The 18,858-nt window shown below is 36.6% G+C and overlaps 1 protein-coding gene across 1 annotated transcript in view; it reads left to right on the top strand.

Moving 5' to 3' along the window:
• Positions 1-17,244, top strand: part of ccdc18 (coiled-coil domain containing 18) — a 33,045-nt gene extending 15,801 nt beyond the window's left edge. The window contains exons 18-28 of the mRNA XM_084121081.1: positions 6,400-6,542; positions 7,671-7,834; positions 8,139-8,352; positions 10,762-10,861; positions 10,940-11,056; positions 11,138-11,206; positions 13,697-13,837; positions 14,417-14,554; positions 14,641-14,853; positions 16,039-16,510; positions 16,852-17,244. Of these exons, the coding sequence (XP_083977207.1) occupies positions 6,400-6,542; positions 7,671-7,834; positions 8,139-8,352; positions 10,762-10,861; positions 10,940-11,056; positions 11,138-11,206; positions 13,697-13,837; positions 14,417-14,554; positions 14,641-14,853; positions 16,039-16,510; positions 16,852-16,859 (1,779 nt within the window). The 3' untranslated portion in view covers positions 16,860-17,244. The remainder of the gene's footprint in view (positions 1-6,399; positions 6,543-7,670; positions 7,835-8,138; positions 8,353-10,761; positions 10,862-10,939; positions 11,057-11,137; positions 11,207-13,696; positions 13,838-14,416; positions 14,555-14,640; positions 14,854-16,038; positions 16,511-16,851) is intronic.
• The last annotated feature ends 1,614 nt before the right edge of the window (positions 17,245-18,858 follow it).

Below are 18,858 nucleotides of genomic sequence, written 5' to 3'. Positions count from 1 at the left end.
TTGGGGAGAGTCTAATTTGTGTGCAAATTGTTCTTTTGAGTCAAGTGTTTTCAGTTCTTAATGAGCTAGTTCACAGTTCGGTCTGTATGATAAATTAATAAGTTGGTCTAAACAAGAATGATTTTTACATTTTTATCCTGTAATCACAAACGTACGGAGCCCCTGAGGGGACCTGTAAAAAAAAAAAAAAAATAGGACTTTCGCGTGGGCACGAGAAACTTTCGGTTTGCATTATAGCGTCATTAATACAAATGTGGAAATATGGATGATGTATATATCATTTATGTTGTTGTTTGACGTTTTGAAGTGTATATTTTAGCAAAAATCTCAAGCAAGGTGCTATTAAAGACAAGACTTAGAGGCATATTTTAGTCACAATTCAAATAATTGTATTAACTTTGAATATAGGCCTACTTTTAATAAACTTTGTATTTGTATGTGTATTGATAAAAAATAAACAACAGGCTATAATCTTCTGCTACTGAGATGAAGGAAACATTTTTTTAAAGAAGTAAAGTTCACACGATTGCTATTTATCTTGACCAAACTGTTCCGTCATCAGCTCTTCCTCAGTTCTGCACTGCAGAATAAAATAGTCATCCTCTGCTGCAGTTGTACGGATTCTTAACGCATTTATTGCAACTACATTTCATCTTTTTCTCATCAAACAACCAGATTAACGAATGGTTCGACACAACCCGTACCGAAGAGCCTAGACAGGTCTTTCTTCTGTATAGATATACTGTATACAGGGTAAATGACGACTGTTGGCCTACCATGGTCGCCCTCGTCCAGTAAGTTTTAAATAATAATAATAATAATAATAATAATAATAAATTAAGATATAAATCAATATAATTCGTTGTAAATTAAATATTTTAAACAATAGCAAAAACAATTTGTATATAAATATTATATACAAAAGCTGCTTGCAACCATATTGTTAAAAGCGCTATATAAATGAAGGCGACTTCACTTGACCTGACTAGAAATCGAACAATTCAAGCTGTTTATTAAATTTTCTACCTCAGAACGAAAAACGTTTTAGAAATATTGTTTATAAAACGAAAAAGGAACTCTTTTCTAATTTTCTACTTTAAATATTAAATAAAAAAAACTATACTGAACGAAAGACACTGATTCAATTACACTAATTGCAGTTTGAATAAAAAAATCAAACCTTTATCTAAAATTTATATTTTTATATTTTATATAAATTTAAAACATTGTCTTTTTCAGACTTTCTTCTGTGAACACAAAAATGTTTTGCAGAATGTTCATTGAACAGTCATCAGCTTTCTTTGTCATCATTCTTTTTTCGATTTCTAGTCAGGTCAAGTCAAGTCGCCCTCATTTATATAGCGCTTTTAACAATATGGTTGCAGCTTTTGGATATAGAAAATTACTGTAACAGATTGTTTATAGGCTATAGGCTTTACAACAGCTCTTGGATAAAGTTCTACACGTCCGCATCATGTTGTTTTCTTTCTTTTTCAAAGGCATGACATTTTGTAGTCATTTTGAATGTACATAAATAAAAATATACATTTTACTGTTTCGAATGACAGAGTATGAAACGATAAAGTATTAAGTTATTTCCCCAACTGAGGAACAAATTCAAGTGATGGCGCCGGCGAATCGCGCTATTAACAACATCGGTTCACTTCTGGCATTAACTTGACATCACAGCCGGTTCATTATTAAATGATTATTAATTCCTGTTCAGTATTAAACTTTGGACCGAACGAAAGATGCGCGAACCCAACTTTGCGGTATAGTTTCAGTTTCGATTCAAATAAATTCGTTTAGGCTTGGCGTTTAAAATAGGCTAAAAGTTGTTTGTAATAAAGGGCACAATGGGCTATTTTTATAGACTACTATGCATTTATTATTATTATTATTATTATAAGTGGTTACTTATTTTTCATTTCTTGTTGTTTTCTGATTCCATTCATTTAAGGATTTGGCTATGGGGAAGTAAAATACGCATAGCCTATATGTTATTAATAGTGTTTATAATGTTAATGTTGTATTTTATTTACAGATCTTTTACACTATTTCTGAATACTAGCCTAATAATATAATGCGTGTTTCCCTCTCAACATGACTGAGCGCGCCACGCACAAGCGCGCATCCTTATAAATTCTAGGCTAATACATTTTAATAAAAAAGGCCTACATCATAAAACTCAGAAGAGTATGTATTTTAATATCTCTGATGTTCTCTGTTCTCTGGTTGTTAGACAGTAAGTCTGAATGACAGTTCATGCATGAACGTTAGGACTATACAGTCAATTATTACCTTTTTGTAGCTATTGTTTAAAATATTTAATTTACAACGAATTATATTGATTTATATCTTAATTTATTTTTATTATTATTATTATTATTATTATTATTATTATTATTATTTAAAACTTACTGGACGAGGGCGACCATGGTAGGCCAACAGTCGTCATTTACCCTGTATACAGTATATCTATACAGAAGAAAGCCCTTAGGCTCTTCTGTACAGGTTGTGTCGAACCATTCGTTAATCTGGTTGTTTGATGAGAAAAAGATGAAATGTAGTTGCAATAAATGCGTTAAGAATCCGTACAACTGCAGCAGAGGATGACTATTTTATTCTGCAGTGCAGAACTGAGGAAGAGCTGATGACGGAACAATTTGATCAAGATAAATAGCAATCGTGTGAACTTTACTTCTTTAAAAAAATGTTTCCTTCATCTCAGTAGCAGAAGATTATAGCCTGTTGTTTATTTTTTATCAATACACATACAAATACAAAGTTTATTAAAAGTAGGCCTATATTCAAAGTTAATACAATTATTTGAATTGTGACTAAAATATGCCTCTAAGTCTTGTCTTTAATAGCACCTTGCTTGAGATTTTTGCTAAAATATACACTTCAAAACGTCAAACAACAACATAAATGATATATACATCATCCATATTTCCACATTTGTATTAATGACGCTATAATGCAAACCGAAAGTTTCTCGTGCGCACGCGAAAGTCCTATTTATTTATTTTTTTTCACAGGTCCCCTCAGGGGCTCCGTACAAACGACTGTAAAAGTCATTGAAATTAATTGCAAATATCCACACTTATCTTGAGAAAGTTTTGCCATAGAATTCAATTGCTTTCCAATGTAGCTGTTTACTTAGAACTGACTAACCTTAATGCATCACATACTAACCGCAATGCATCACATATCAGGCTTTGGTCCAGTTTAGATTCATTTTTTTCTTTTGAATTAGGCTTTTTGTAAAATTTGGGTAGCAAGTAATACATTTTATCCTTAATTATTAATTTATTATTGTAAAATTATTGTATGTTTTATGTTTTAATTTTGTAACAATACGTGTGACTATCCATACGTCTGGGTTTGCATTTTGCATAAGAAATAAATAGAGAGTGATCTATTTGATATTACACACAACAACCTTTCAGATTTAGGTCACATTGATAGGCTTCACATTTAGGTCAGACATCGCATATAGCCTGACTAGCAGACACTGTTTACTGTGAGAAACATGAAACTATACCATCACTTCTGATTGGAGTAACTGATCACACATCAAACATAATATTCACTCTGTCTGATCATTTTTGCATATTTAGTATTCATTGTCCTGATCGGTGTGATTGTTAAATGTTGTCTTTATTAATGTCTGATCAATGAATAATGGAGTCATTCATGTGTGTGAAGATATATGTAGCTGTGCCTCAGGGTTGTTCTTCTCCAGCACAAAGCAAGCTTCTTTTCCATTAGAAAACTCTTTGTACTGAACCTTCAAACGAGTAATTGAACTTTAAAGTCAAAGTTGACTCATTTTTTAAAACATGTTTTTGGTCTCATTTAAACTATTCATTGAACATTTTATAATCACATCAAATGTAAAAATAAAAATATAGCTCAAAATGTAATAACTTTTCCTCATTCACAGACCATAGGTCTGTATAATGTTTAACAGTATATTATATATCTATCTATATTACATTAAAATATACTTTTTTTATTTTTTTTTAATTAATTTAGCAAACTGTCATTTGGTATGGCTTCTTTCTGGTATTTAGATATTAGATAAGATATGGAAAATGGTCTTTGGTTCCTTTATAATGTTTCATCTAAAGGTTTAAAATCACTTTAAGGTCTCAACTTTAAATTAAAAGATTAAATGGCTCTGAAAGAAAGAAATTTCATATGCATTTTGACCACAGACGTAATATAACACCATAGACTTACAACAAGGTCCAGAACTCTATGCTGTCTATAAAGGAATGCCCTTAAAGGTGCATTGCGCAACATTTCATGTTAAAAATACCCGTTTTTCTAACCCATACATGCTTAAACAATTGCCTGATGGGCTGAATGAGCCCTTCTCTGATCACTGCGATTGCCTCTATAATCCTGTACAGTAAAATAAATAAGAGGGATTCGGGACGGAATTTGAGACTGGGCGTGACGTCATGCGCGTTCACGCTCACCTGGCTATGTCTGGCAGGTTTGTGTATTCGCCGCCATTCTCCGTATCAGCGAAGACAACTCGAGCGACAAAACTTTAGTCAACTTTCGACAAAAGTAGAAGATGGATTCAAAGAGACCGGCTTGTAGTTCATTCCAAACCCCAACGCAAACTCCACGTAAGACAAAGAAAAGAAAACTTTTGTCTAGTGCCACAGGCGTCGGAATAAGACGAGAGTCAACATCGGGAAGGCTTTCAACAAATGGAGAGATCTCCGGTCTGCACACACTAGGAAGCGCCCGCGCCCGCGCCCGTGCCCTCAGATCACTTGGACGTGGCTGTGTACAAAAGGTAAAAACTATATAAATACTGTTCGTTGGAATCTCCGGTCTGCTCTAGGGCTCAAACGGGATCCTCAGTTGGCTTTTTTCTTGATAAAACGGTAAGATATAGCCCAGTCTCTAATGTCTGATACGGCAAATCTATGACAACAAATGATGTAATAATCTATGAATATTACCTTGAGACATTTGACTGTACTTTGTTGACCAACTGTGTATGGTATGATTATTATTTTGAGCTTTTACAAAGTAATAACTAATATTGTTCATGAACGTGTTTCCATAATAATACAATCATAAGTGGATACAGTAAACACATAAAACAGTTCAACATGGAGATAGATGGAAACAAAAACCGAAGTTTTCTATTACCCCCGTTTTCCCCTCACACATAAGTGTGTAATTTACTCAAATGCCTTTCCTTTCACATATTTAAAATGACTTGCAGATTTATAACTTTATTACCTCTGAAGACATTATGACTGTAAACAAAAGATTTGTGCGGCTGATGCTCCTTTGGTTATGAACAGCTCGTGCTCGTGCAAGCGTGCGTGTGCTTGTGGTCCATGAGCGTGCACACCTCTGGTTGCAGTTTCGCTTGTCGCCAGAGGGGGCATAGTTCTGCAAAAACTCAGAGACTTGCGCAATGCACCTTTAAGAAAATTCCATGATTTTTTTTTTATATAAAAATGGAACATTTCTGGTTGTATATTGTCTGTTGAGTTGTGGTGTTGCTATGAAAGACGGTAACACCACAGACAAATTGGCACAAATCTAGAATCTTTTCTAAAATGGAGGCTGTCATCATTATGTTTTCAATGTCTGGGGACATTTTAGAAATATTAATTAGACTGTGTATTTATTTATTTTTAAATTGTAAAAATCTGTAAGTTAGTAGAGTTACACCACAGACACATGAAACTGTCAGCAAAATGTATGAAAATTAATAAGAGAGAATCAACTGACCATGTACCCCTTTGAACAACCACCACCTGCAATGACCTTTACACACAGGATTGTCCAAATACAATTCCCTCTTTTCTTAAATGGACAACGTTTATTACGTTAACAGTAACACCACAGACATGAAGTTGGGGGTCACAACTTTGTCTTAAAATATAACAAAATGTTTATTATTTTTAAACAATTTAATTAAATTGTTCTTGTTTAAGTCTAAATCACAATATAACTATTTTATTTGTTTTAAAAATTACTTTTACATCTACTTCTTTGAGGTATGGCAGGAACATGCTGATTAAAAAATATATATATAACATTTCCACAGAATACAAATATGCAAACATTTTATAATTTATTGGTTTTACTTTAACTGTTGAAAATTAGGGTAACACCATTTGCCACAGCAATTGAAGAATTGCCCTATTATGATACACTTCCCCACTATAAACGCTGTTCTATCTCTGCAAACCCAGGACTGTACCCAGGTACAGGCCATGGCTCGGTTAACTAGAATTCAGCTAGAGTTAGAAAAAGCAAAAACATGTTAGACAATAATCTCATGACCTTACAGCCTGAAAGACTCATCTCATCTGTGCAGATAGTGGGATAACATCTACTGATCACCCACAGGTGTCCCAGCTGGAACAAGATTTGGAGAAGGAGCGCACTGCCTTGTCTCAGGCTCTGAGGAGAAGGGAGAGAGAAGTGGAGGAGGTCACCCAGGAGGTGCAGAAGAAGGACAGGCAGGCTGCCGAGCTCTCCGGCTCCATAACGTGAGACCACCTGCCAATTCACTTCCTTCATACCTGATTTAGGCCCGTCATGGGCAGCTGACTCCCGAAGATTTTCATATTCTTTCAATTTTTTGTATGCTGGTTTGTTCACAGCAGTCCTGATTGGTTTCCAGTAGTATTTTTACCTTTTATACATGCAGTTCTTTTCTAACTTTTTTCGATGTTTGCATTAACCTTTGTCAAATTCTTAAATGTATTCAAGAAATTTAGTTAGAATAATGAGACACTGTTGTGGCTGTTGTGCAAATCACTGTTTTAATGAATGAGGCAATGAATCATTTCAGTAACAAAACATCACTGTGTGTTTTAACAGAGACGCACAATGGTTCTGCTCTGGCTTTGTTTGGAACTATTTTTGGTGAAATAGAGCAAAAACAGACAAAATTGTGTCGAAAAGGTCTGTGATTTTGATAATTGGACAGCTAAATAAAGTAGGCAGCCAAAGTAGTAGGCTGATGGGTAATGGGTGCAGATGCGAGGTACATTAATATTTCTTAAATAATCAGCTAAAATTTCTCTGGCACGTAGGTTGTCGAACCCTGAACATATGTCAGCTGCGCACATCGATTAAATAATTACAATATAACTATTTATTGATTAATTGTTCAGCTGTGTTTATGTCCAGTAAAAAATTATGATGCAACAATAATATCCTGATGTGCAACAAAGTTGAATCTCATTCAAATGGTAAAACAGTAGTCTTCTAGTAGACAGAGTGATGAAATCTCAGATGCAGGAGTGTCATCTGAGAATACATCCAGAGACATTCTGATTAGGATATTGCTTTTTCTAGGCACCACAAAAGTAGGTCATGCGTCTTGTCCCGAGGGTGTCCCTTGAGATGATCTTATGACTGCTTTATGGCTTCAGGGCCTTTGTGTCTGTAGACACTCCTGCTGCACTCCTCCTGTATATATACTGCTAACCATGAACTATCTTCACTGAGGAAGAACGCCCTTCGCATATTGGCTGATCACATAAGACCACTAGGATTTGTATTGCTTGATTTTCTGTCCTTTCTAAGGCCAGTTTTGTCCTGACAGCATTTGGACAATGGTAAAAGCACTGAGGAAAAGATAGTAATGTTAATCTGTGTTTGTTTTTCAGGCAGCTGAGTTCAGAGATGAGCAAGTGTCGAGTGGAGCTGTCAGACATGGAGCTGGAGCTGTTGCGTCTGAGGAGAGACAGCAACACGAAAGCGTCTCAGCTCAATCAGATGGAGGAGACACTCAAGGAGACCAGAGGCCTGCTGGATAAGAAGAGCGAAATGGGTATGCAGCTCCAGTGACCAACAACAAATAACGGGCATAAACTTTTATGCTTGAGTTTATCTGCGCCTTTGGAAAAGTGATTGGTCTCTTTTGTACGGTCCACATGTCAACAGACCTCTACGGACACCTAGGGTTTTGCAGACCTCACTTTGAGAAATGCTCACCCAAAGTTTGCTGTTTGAACCCCACAAAGGGGCATCCATAATTCTATTGTATTGTATTCTGTTATGTTTTATTCTATTCTATGACTCTGAGGAAGATGACTGGAATAATAGTCTTATGTTTTCTTGCCTATGTGTCCCAGTTATGGACCTTGAAGAGAAGCTCCACCGCAGTGAGACGGACAGGAGGAACTCGCTGCAGCGGGCGCAGTTGATGGAAGGACAGTTGCAGGAGGTGCGTGGAGAGCTGACAGACACCCTGGACCACCTGCAGGAGCTGAGAGACGTGCTACAGCGGACACAGCTGTCGTCAGACCAGCGCCAAGCAGCCATTGATAAACTGGCTGCTGAGCTCAGGTGAGCTGCTCCACCTCTTCGCTCTGACTGCTGGGAAATCACAGCAGTCTGTCCATCACTGGATACTGAGCACCTCTGAGGTTTCTTACACCCTTACTCATGTTTGGCTGAGGACAACCTGAATTGAGCACTTTCTGTTGTTGCTCGAATGCCTCTGAAATAGATTATTATGGATCTCTAAAGGCCTCAAAACACAAGTTTTATAATCACCTTCATACCATTTTGTGCATACCATATTGGATGCACAAAAGAACAAATATTTCCTTGTAAATACCTGCTGCTGGTTACATCCGGTTTTGGTGGCTTGTCTTTCATTCTTCCTTCCTGATTTTTAATCTGTCTCAGTAGAGACGTATAAAGTCATTCCAGTTTCCTTTTATTTCCTAAAACCCAATTTCCAACACTTCATAAATGTTTATATGTATAAATCTAGTACATGCACTTTGAATACAAAAATACAAACCACATAATGTTGCTCTGATATATTAATTGTCTAATTCTATTATTTTAATTGTAAATATGAGCATTGTTATAATTTACATTTTCATTGTTTTTGTTTTTACTAATCAGTGTTATTTATGTATTATAATGTGATAAACATCATTTATTGGTTTAGATTTAACTAAGTTCTCTAGTTTTTCTTTAATCTTTGTAAAAAGTGTTGTAAATGTGAATCTTTGTAAAATGATATTTTATATACTACCATTCAAAAGTTTGGTTTTCAAAAAGATTTTTTTTTTTTTTTTTGAGAATCCTGAAAAACATCACTTTCCACAAAAATATTAAGCAGCTCAACTGTTTTGAACATTGATAATAATCAGAAATGTTTCTTGAGCAGCAAATCAGCATGTTAGAATGATTTCTGAAGGATCATGTGACACTGAAGACTGGAGGAATGATGCTGAAAATTCAGCTTTGTCATTACAGGATTAAATTCTATTTGAAAATATATTGAAATGGAGAAGATATAGAAAAATATTTTACAATATTTAGGTTTTTACTGTATTTTGATCAAATAAATGCAGCCTTGGTGAGCAGAAGAGACTTAGTACTGACCCCATACTTTTGAACGGTAGTGTACGTGACATGTAACACATTTTTGCTCTTGGTTTTTTTCTTTTTTTCTTTTCTTTTTTTATTTTTGGCTCATGACTGCATATGTTTGTAATAACCAGAGGAAGAAAACTCAAACACTTGTTCCGTTATTCAGAACAACATCAGTTTCAGAATGATCACTGATAAGGTTTTCATCAAATCATGATCATAACAAACACACACATTCACAACTCGACCCCACCCCCAACATTTTCAGTCAAGCCATAGAAGGAAAAACAGTAGTGACTGTGAATTTGTCATCATGAATATTAATGTTGTTGAAAGGTGCCACACACCTCATCTGCTTAGACAAAATCTACAAAAATCAAGTGGTTTCTTTATTAATATAAAACTTTACATATAATAAGCACAGGAAATATCCCTGCAACTCGCACCATATATGATTCTGTACGATCATGTTTTTTTTTGTCATACGTTTATGAACTGTATTGTCCTATGTTCCCCATGTTACATATTGGACTAAAAACAGAACTAAATGTGTACTCGGTCACGTCGTAAATTCTGTTAACATAGACCTTATTCACAGCAGCGCCATCTTTGATTTTTAACAGGAATGAAAGCGAGGATGTGAGGGATAGACATGCATCTCTTCAATGGGTTGTACTGCTATTAAATGTGTTTGTGGATTGTTCTGCTGACGAACTAATGCAAAAATAATATGTTTCTGAGAAATTACAGTAGACCAAAAAACCCAGACAGTATGATCTGTGCAAAATTATAAGTGATCTAGGAGCTTTATACAGCTTTTTACAGCGGATCCCATTGAAAACACAGTAAGTCTATCCCTCACAGCCTCACTTTCATACCTGTCATGGCGCTGGTCTGAATGAGGTCTATTAGCAGTGGTTTCCGGTGTCTGTGACTGTTGGTTTGTTAACAGGATTGCAAAATACATTTTATTATTATTATTATTTTTTACCTCGTAGAACAAATTCAAATCCTCATTAACATGTTGCACATCTATACTTTTGGCAATGTGACATAACTGGCCACAAGTTAAAAGTGAAGAGTGTTTTCTACACCAAAAGCAACTGATAAAATTACCATTTACATACAGATTCGACAAACAATCTCCCCATCAGCGAATAGTCAAATGAACAGTAAGTCCTGTCTGGCCAGACATCATGCTCAAACCGATACTTGCATATTTATAGTTATAGCTATAGTCTTTGCATATGGGATAGGAAAAAGTATGTTAACCTAGAAAAAAAAAAAAAAAATGTTCTAATCATAATGCAAAAAAATAAATGAAAAAACAATAATCGTTTTCTCCATCATTGGATGTGTTTCCAGAGAGAGTCAGAGGGAGCTGGAGGAGAGGAACAATGAGGTGCTGGATCTGGACACTGCTCTGAAAGAGAGACAGGGGGAGCTACAGCAGAGAGCGCAGCTGGTACCACACACAAACATGAGCAAAATATCACTTACAGCCACGTCTCCACTCTACTAAAGCACTGTGTTCTCTCTTGAGTTGGGACAGCTGGATGTGGCCATTAAGGAGCACAAGCTGGAGATGGAGAAGAAGGTGGAGTATTTACAGGAAGCTCTGGAGAAGAGCCAGAATGAGTTAAGGGAGAAAGACCAGCAGGTGAGTCATTGAGAGTGACCGTTGAAAGGTTTACTAATGGACAAAAAATGAACTGATGAGGTCCCGCTGCTCTCTGGACAGATGCAGTTCCTGACGGAGAGGATGGAGATGCTGAAATCACAGCTGCAGGTTAAGGAGGACATTGAGAGGGTACGGCACAAGCACATGCTTGAATTATTTTAGGGAAAGTGTTAAATCTCACAAATCCTGTCTGGGTCATTTTTTTTTTTTACCCCAAAATCAATATCTGAACATTTCATTTTGCTTAATTTATTTTAGGATGATTAAGGCATTGAATTTGATTTTCATGACAAATAAGCACCTCCATCCCCAATTTTCATTACTGTAATGCAAAAATCATGATAAAATAATCATATTAATAATCAAAATCATATTTAAATTAAAATGTAAATTGTATAATACATAGTGTGCCATTCATTTATGCTTATTTAAAATACATTCTTTCTACTACAAATAGTAAAACAAATACTATTACAGAATGACAATGACAATATGAGAATTACCAAAAAATGTCCAGATGCATTATTTTGATGATAATAATTCTGGGGGATAATATGCTTAATTGTCAATAAATTTGTTACCATGCAAACAATCTAAAATGAGCATTATTTCCTTTATGCAAGATATTTTTTTCTTATTTTATAAAATGTTTTATTTTGTATGTTTTAGTTTTTTATTGTAGCTTGAAATGTTTTTGTTCAGACATTTTATTTTTTCATTTTGTTTACTCTATATTGAATGAAAGTGAAAGGAAGGATATAGTAGTATTTCCCAAAGGCACAGCAGCAATTGTCCAATAATTTTTTTTAACCATATTATATTGAAAAAATATGAAAAATTACAGGAAATTCTCCAAAGAACACAATTTACACATATTTTAACTGCCTTCCCATCCTCCACACTGCCCCCTTTCTCAGCATCCATAAATTACAAGGGCCTTGAAGTAGTTATACAATGGCTAGGACATACATATTTCAAATATAACAGCCAGAGCTCTGAACCAGTTCAAGGAATGAAAACATAAACCGGAAACGACCGTTTCCGACAAGTTTAATCGTTCTGAACAGAATGCTTATTTTAAATGACCTTTAACTGGTTAATAACGTTATTTTATCGTTCTGTTTAATATTTTAATTTGGCAAGTCAACCAATCATGAGTTCAGAGTACGGCCTACGCAAACGTGACGCCAACGGCCACATCTGAGGCAGTAATAAGTGCATTGCATTACGTTTTCATCACTGGTTGCAAAGTTTTTTGTAGTAATGTGGGTGCTCAGTTTTTCCTGTCGTTTAATACATTTGGCCAAACTCTTGTGTTACAAAAGATGAAGTGCTATGCACAGGCGGTATTGGCTATGACTAGACGACAAATACTAGACTGATGGCCCGTTCACACCAAGGACGATAACTATAAAGATAACGATAAAGATATAGTTCTAAAAACCAATCTCAGTATTAAAGAATAGCAGAGTTCACACCACAGCTATAACGATAACAACACAGAGAGAAACGATATATCTTTGGAATCACTTTCAGCACGATTTTATCCAGCTGATGAACGATAAAAACACTGACAGCCAATCAGAATTCATCTTGCTATAACAAGCTTGAGCATTTAAAGTTATAGACAAACACGCGCTTAGAATAAACAGAACGATATCAACCGCTGGTGTGTGGAAGCTGATATAGTTATCTTTACAGTTATCGTTATTGGTGTGAACGGCCCTTAAGACTCTCTTTGCTCCTCAAATACATTAGCCTTTACAGGAGTAAAGAAAACACAGTTCTTATTCAAACAACCAGTTCTTTATTTACCCAAACAAGTAGAGAAAATTTCCAAATTGCGTGCAGGACTTCATTCACGATTGAGGTGTGTGGAGCTACTGTATGAGGTTTGCAGACAGTTTGTAGATACACTGGAGTTATGAATTCTTGAATTAAACAATACTAACTTGGTTGTTTATTGAAGTTCTTGCATAAAGTAATCAAACCATTTTCGGAATATTAATGATTACAGAAGGAATGTTAACAGAAACGTTAAAATACTGATTCTGCTTAGAGTGAACCGATTGGTTATTTTTTCTTCCATTTTTAAACCCTGATATAAGCATAAATAATTAATACTGTCCTGCCCTTAATAATGTAAGTTATTCTCTCCAGTGCAATACAACTGTGCCATTTTAAGACCATTTGACCTTTAGTATCACAATATTAAGTTTCCTAAGGGAAATTCAACCCTCTGAATACAGTATCATGGTGTGCAGCCCATCTGAGTCACACAAGTCTGTGGGGGGAAATGTGAATAATGAAATGTTAAATAAACAGAAGTAACAAAGTTACAACATTAAACTCTTGCTATACAGAAATTAAACAATACTAACTTGGTTGTGTAACACTAACAATGTTAAACAGCTCTAACAAGATCAGTTATTTCATCTTATTTTATCATGGGTGCCATGTCATTCTGATAAACAATAATTTTATCAATCCTAGAACTGATACTTTTTTTCTGAAAGTAATCTAATGTATGTAAAGTCTATTTACACTATATGATCTAAAGAGCACTGAAAGGTTAACGAGTAAGACTTACAAGTCTCATTTTTATTGTGTGTGTATCAGGGTGCTCTGGAGCATGGCCAGCAGCTGCGTGTGTATCGTGAGCAGCTCCAGAAGACGGTGCAGGAGTTACAGGGGGCACAGACACGCTGTGACTCTCTGAACAGACAGATAGATCAAATCACCCAGCAAGCACGTCAGAAGGTGAAACATCTGCAACTTTAAACTCATTTCAAGTTCATTTCCATTCAGATGTGGCCATTAGGGTTTTCCAAGCGAGTGGATCAAGTTCAGTACAATTTATAAACCGGTTGTGGGCATTTTTGCATGGATGGAATGACAGCGCGATCAGCCAATTGCATCGACGAGGAGGCACTTCCTGACCTTATGTGCTTTTTCATCTTTCACCATTTATTTTGTCATTCGTTTTCATGCAAATTCTTAATTTGATTATGCTTAATAAACCAACAATGCATGTTGTCATGCAGACCTGTAAAACCATTTACTTTTATTGTCGGCTTTTTAGAATAAACCAATCGGCGGCCAGATTTTTGCCCATTACCTCAATTTCGCTCTGCATGTAAACCCCTTTACCTATATTCTATCATCTTTTTGAGGTGTGCATGTGTAATATGTAACAGGAAAGCATCCTTACTGCAGAAAAAAGTACAGATGATTAGATGAGCAGATAAAGTGAAAGTTCCCTTTTCATGACACGTCTCTCAGATTCTTGAGTTCTCTCAGAGAACTGTTTTTTAACAGGCTTGTTGTTGTTTATTGTAGGAGAGTGAAATTCATCAACTGCGAGATGAGATGTCTGCGATGGAGAAGCGCTCCACACAGGCTGAGGTCAGACTCCAGGCCACCATTACTGCCCTGCAGCAGGAGCTTGAACAGCAGAGAGAAGAGCATCACAAAGAGGTTCAGAGAAACAGAAAGTTTGTCTTCATTCTCATAGGACAGTTGAGCTGGTTTGCTGGACCTGACCCTCTCTCTTTGCCTCCCAGCTTTCAGATGTGCAGCAGACGCGTGGGCAGCTGCTGAAGGTGTCGGATCAGATCTCCAGCAGCTTGAGAAACTCTCAGGAGCAGCTGAGCCAGTGGCTGCAACAGGCCCGGGACCAGCTCGAGGAGGCCAGATCTGCCTCTGCTCGCCTACACGCCGAGCTTCACAGCAAAGAACAGCTCCTGCAGAGTGCTAATGAGAACCTGCTTATCAAGGTACATGACTCACTGTGTGGTGTTTACAAAATCTCCACAGACAACATTTTCATATTACATCCATATTACACATCCATCCATTCTCCAAACCGTTTGTCCAATGTCGGGTCTGTCCCAGCATCACAGGCCGATGGCAGGGAAACAAACTGGATCGATGGCCAGTCTCAAATCAAACATTTTACCTGTAGAAAACAATTAATATCAATAGTTACAGTGTGAGGAAAGTATATGTACAAGCAGCACTAGGGCTGCATGATTTGGAATTGCAGTTTTTAGGGATGCACCGAAATGAAATTCTAGGCCGAAACCAAAAATTCAGGATGCACTTGGCCGAAAACCGAAGCCTTAAAGGGGTGGTTGATTATGATTTCACTTTTCTAACTTTAGTTGGTGTGTAATATTGCTGATTGAGCATAAACAACATCTGCAAAGTTACAACGCTCAAAGTTCAAAGCAAAGGGAGATATTTGCTTTTAAAGAAATAGTTTTTTAAGGACTACAACAAACGGCTGGTAGGGACTACACGACATTCCTCCAGGGTTAGTGACATCACTAACCCTAGAATTTACATAAACCCCGTCCCCGGAACAAGACAGAATATGCTAATCAATGACTAGAAGATAACTGCACATAAGCTACATAAATTCATCAACTAACCATACAGAAATGTCCTGTTGCTTCTACATGTTGTCACTTCTTGAGTCTCTCCATCTTTCTGACTCCAGTTTGAACATAAAAGGCTAAAAGTTTTTGAAATTTTCAGTGCATGTGTGTGAGAGGTAAAAGGACAGGAGCTCTTGAAGCTCTGCCCTCTGTGCCGGGAGCAGCAGCTCATTTGCATTTAAAGGAACAGACAAAAAACGGTGCGATTTTGCTCACCCTCAAAAAGTGACAATTTTAACATACTATATAAAAATATCTGTGGGGTATTTTGAGCTAAAACTACACATACACACTCTGGGGTGTGAATGCTTATTCATAGTGTAGCTTATTTTACATCTTGTGAAAAGGGCATTATACCACCCTTTTAAACAAAGAATAAATGAATTATAATCAATTAAACCTATTTAATAATCACCACTCAAATAGCTAAAACTGAGTTGTAGGTAGGTGTCCCACTAGGTTTTGGAACAGATCTATGTATGAATTTCAGTAACTCTTCTTGTCCTTTCTCTGTTTTTTTAGGAGTCTGAGATCACGCGTCTTCATGCCAAGCTCTCCAGCTTGGAAAGGGCCTCAGAACTACACAACATCACACTTGGTCACAAACCCAGCACTCCTCCCCCCCTCTCTCCTCCTCTCAAAGACTCGATTCTTCACTGCTCCCCGTCCCCCTCCCACAAAATCTCTTCAGCACGTTCCAGCCTCTCCTCCTGGCACAACACCTTCTCTGATGCCTCTCTGGAACTTTCGGACAGTTTGAAAGCCAGTGTGCAGGCTGCACTGCACCCGCCCCCCTCCCCAGACCAGGCCTGGCAGGGTCTAAGCACGCATGAGGCCACCTCCACTACAGACATGTCCTTTAATCCACTCACGTACATGCTGGACCCAGAGGAACCAGACCTAGATTCTCTGTCAGGTATGCTGAGGTTTGTGAACCAGACTCTGGCCCTTCAAGAGCAACAATCCCTCTGTGACACCAGCATCCACGATACAGGCAAGTAACATAACTGCCTATAAGCATGTGGGTTTTTTTACATTTAAAATTTGTATAGTTCACCCAAAAATTAAAGTTCTGTCTAAACGTCTTTATTTTGCTGAACAGAAAAGTGTATAGTGTTGTTTTGGACCCCATTGACTTTCATTATATCCATTAACATTACAGTTCACATCTGCAGTGACAATTAATTCACAATAAATTCACAGACATATAACTAATCTTGTCTGAATAAGTCATGACTTTTCACTTCACACACCTACCTTTGACTAGGTGCAAGCACCACTAATTAGATATTTATTTCACATTTTTTTCATGACAATCTTCTACTTTTCCTACAGGAACGTAACGAGGGGGCCGCTACACTGCATCTGTCCTTACAGGAGAACAGACCAACAATTCATTGTCCTGAAGTCTTTACAGAATAACTGCATAAACATCCAAAACACGTGGATTCATTCATTTTGCCCTGACCTATTAGATTATTATTATTTTTGTATGAAGCTTTAATATTGCATTAACCTCAGTTCAGATGTGGATGATTTTTGTTCAGCTAGAGCTTCTCCGGTATCATGATCACGCCTGTCCCAACTCTGTACTTGAAATTAACTTTCTGTGGTGTTTTTGTATGTAGCTATATTTTTTTTTAGTTACAAAGTTTTCGATTTTATAATGCTAATTTATAATATTACTAATGTGAATGATTGATTTGTAATAAATTTTTAGATATTCTGAAAGTCTTCACTGTCATGCTTAAACACCCAATCTTTTTTTTAGTCATCTTGTTTCAATCTTAGACCACTATAGTGTGTCAACAGGAAGTGAGGTAGTTTTTAAATGAGCTCAGCTGTATAACAACACGTAGCCCTTTAATAATACATTTGTGTGTATATTTACATATGTGTGCACTCATGCACGTATTTACACAGGCCCATTGTTTAACGACACAATAACCAGTAAAGTGTGTAAATGTCGGGAGTGCTGGAGGTGATGTATTTGTTGCTCAGAGAAGGTCTGACAGGTATTTTGTGTCTGTTCTGTTAACTTTAGAAAGAAGTCAAGAACTAGATGAACAATAATGCTTGCAAATAAAATGGAACTTACAAAACTAAAACCAGATATCCCCAGCAGATATTGCAAATATTAAATATGCAAAAGCATGGTAAAAAAAGTATCTAAGAGAACACTAGCAATGCATTGCCGCTTCTGTTTTCTCTCATTTTGCTGGAGACGGCAACGTTTGCATATACATTCAAGAGACTTTGGTTAGTTTTGAAGAGGATGTGGTCAAAGACTGGTGATTTATAGCAGTCTGCTCACGCTATTCTCTCTCATCAGTAAACCCCTCATACTTAAGTTCATTTCTTTAACATCATATTTAGTAATCTTACCTATAAAGAATGTTATGACAATGTTTAAATGGCTGTACGAGGTGTATCTTAAAGACAGAGAGGACAGAGTTGGTTCCTCTGTCTGCATAAAACTTTGATCTTGTTGCATTTAGCTTTCTGTGGTGCTTTAAGCAGAACCACAAACACTTTCAGTTCTTTCAAAACGGGGCATCTGGCTTTCGGCACGCGACAGGTTTGACAGTCTTAACAAAGTGCTTGCTTTGGAGTTAGGATTCGGAATAGGTTAGTTGCTTGTAATTATGCACAATTTACCGTTATCACAGTAAGTACATGTAACCAGGACACTAAAATAAAGTGTTACCAAAGTTTTACTTGAAATTTAAAATCCTATTTTAATAAACTTTTATCATGTTTTAAATAAGTACACTCAGTTTGTTTTACAAAAACAAGCAAGCAAGACCAGGTGAGAAAAAGTAACGTAACATACTTTCCACGAAAAAAACTTCTAAGTAACGTAATAAGTTTTTTATTTAATGTATATTATTTCCATAACAAGTACTCCTTTTAAAAGCATGCTAACTTCTTCATAAAAGTGTGTTTGAGGATACAAGTCATAATTTAATTAGACGTATCTACTGTATCAGAAACAGGATGTAGAAAAGTTGACTTTCCAAACAAAGCCGTGGTCTACATGCTTTATCATCCTGAACACTTCCTCCTAACTTTTCAAACAGACCTTACATTTATGTATAACAATTACGGACTCAAACACGCATCTCCCATGTGAGCATGGACTGTTCTTTCCGGAGACTTTGCAATAACCACTAGGCCACAGTCTGACCGTCTGATGGGTTTCCAGTTAGGGCAGCCAATGTTCCAGTTACAATAGCGGACCCATCATTACTGTCTTTGTCTTTGAAACCTTGCTCTTGTTAACGTGACCATCACAATTGAGAGGTCCCCAATGGCAGTCATGGCAACAGTTTCCATGAGACA

This window comes from Abramis brama (genome assembly GCF_963993115.1).
Source record: "Abramis brama genome assembly, chromosome: 7".
NCBI lineage: Eukaryota > Metazoa > Chordata > Actinopteri > Cypriniformes > Leuciscidae > Abramis > Abramis brama.
Note: the sequence above shows the minus strand (reverse complement) of the source record. Positions and strands in the feature narration are given on the sequence as shown.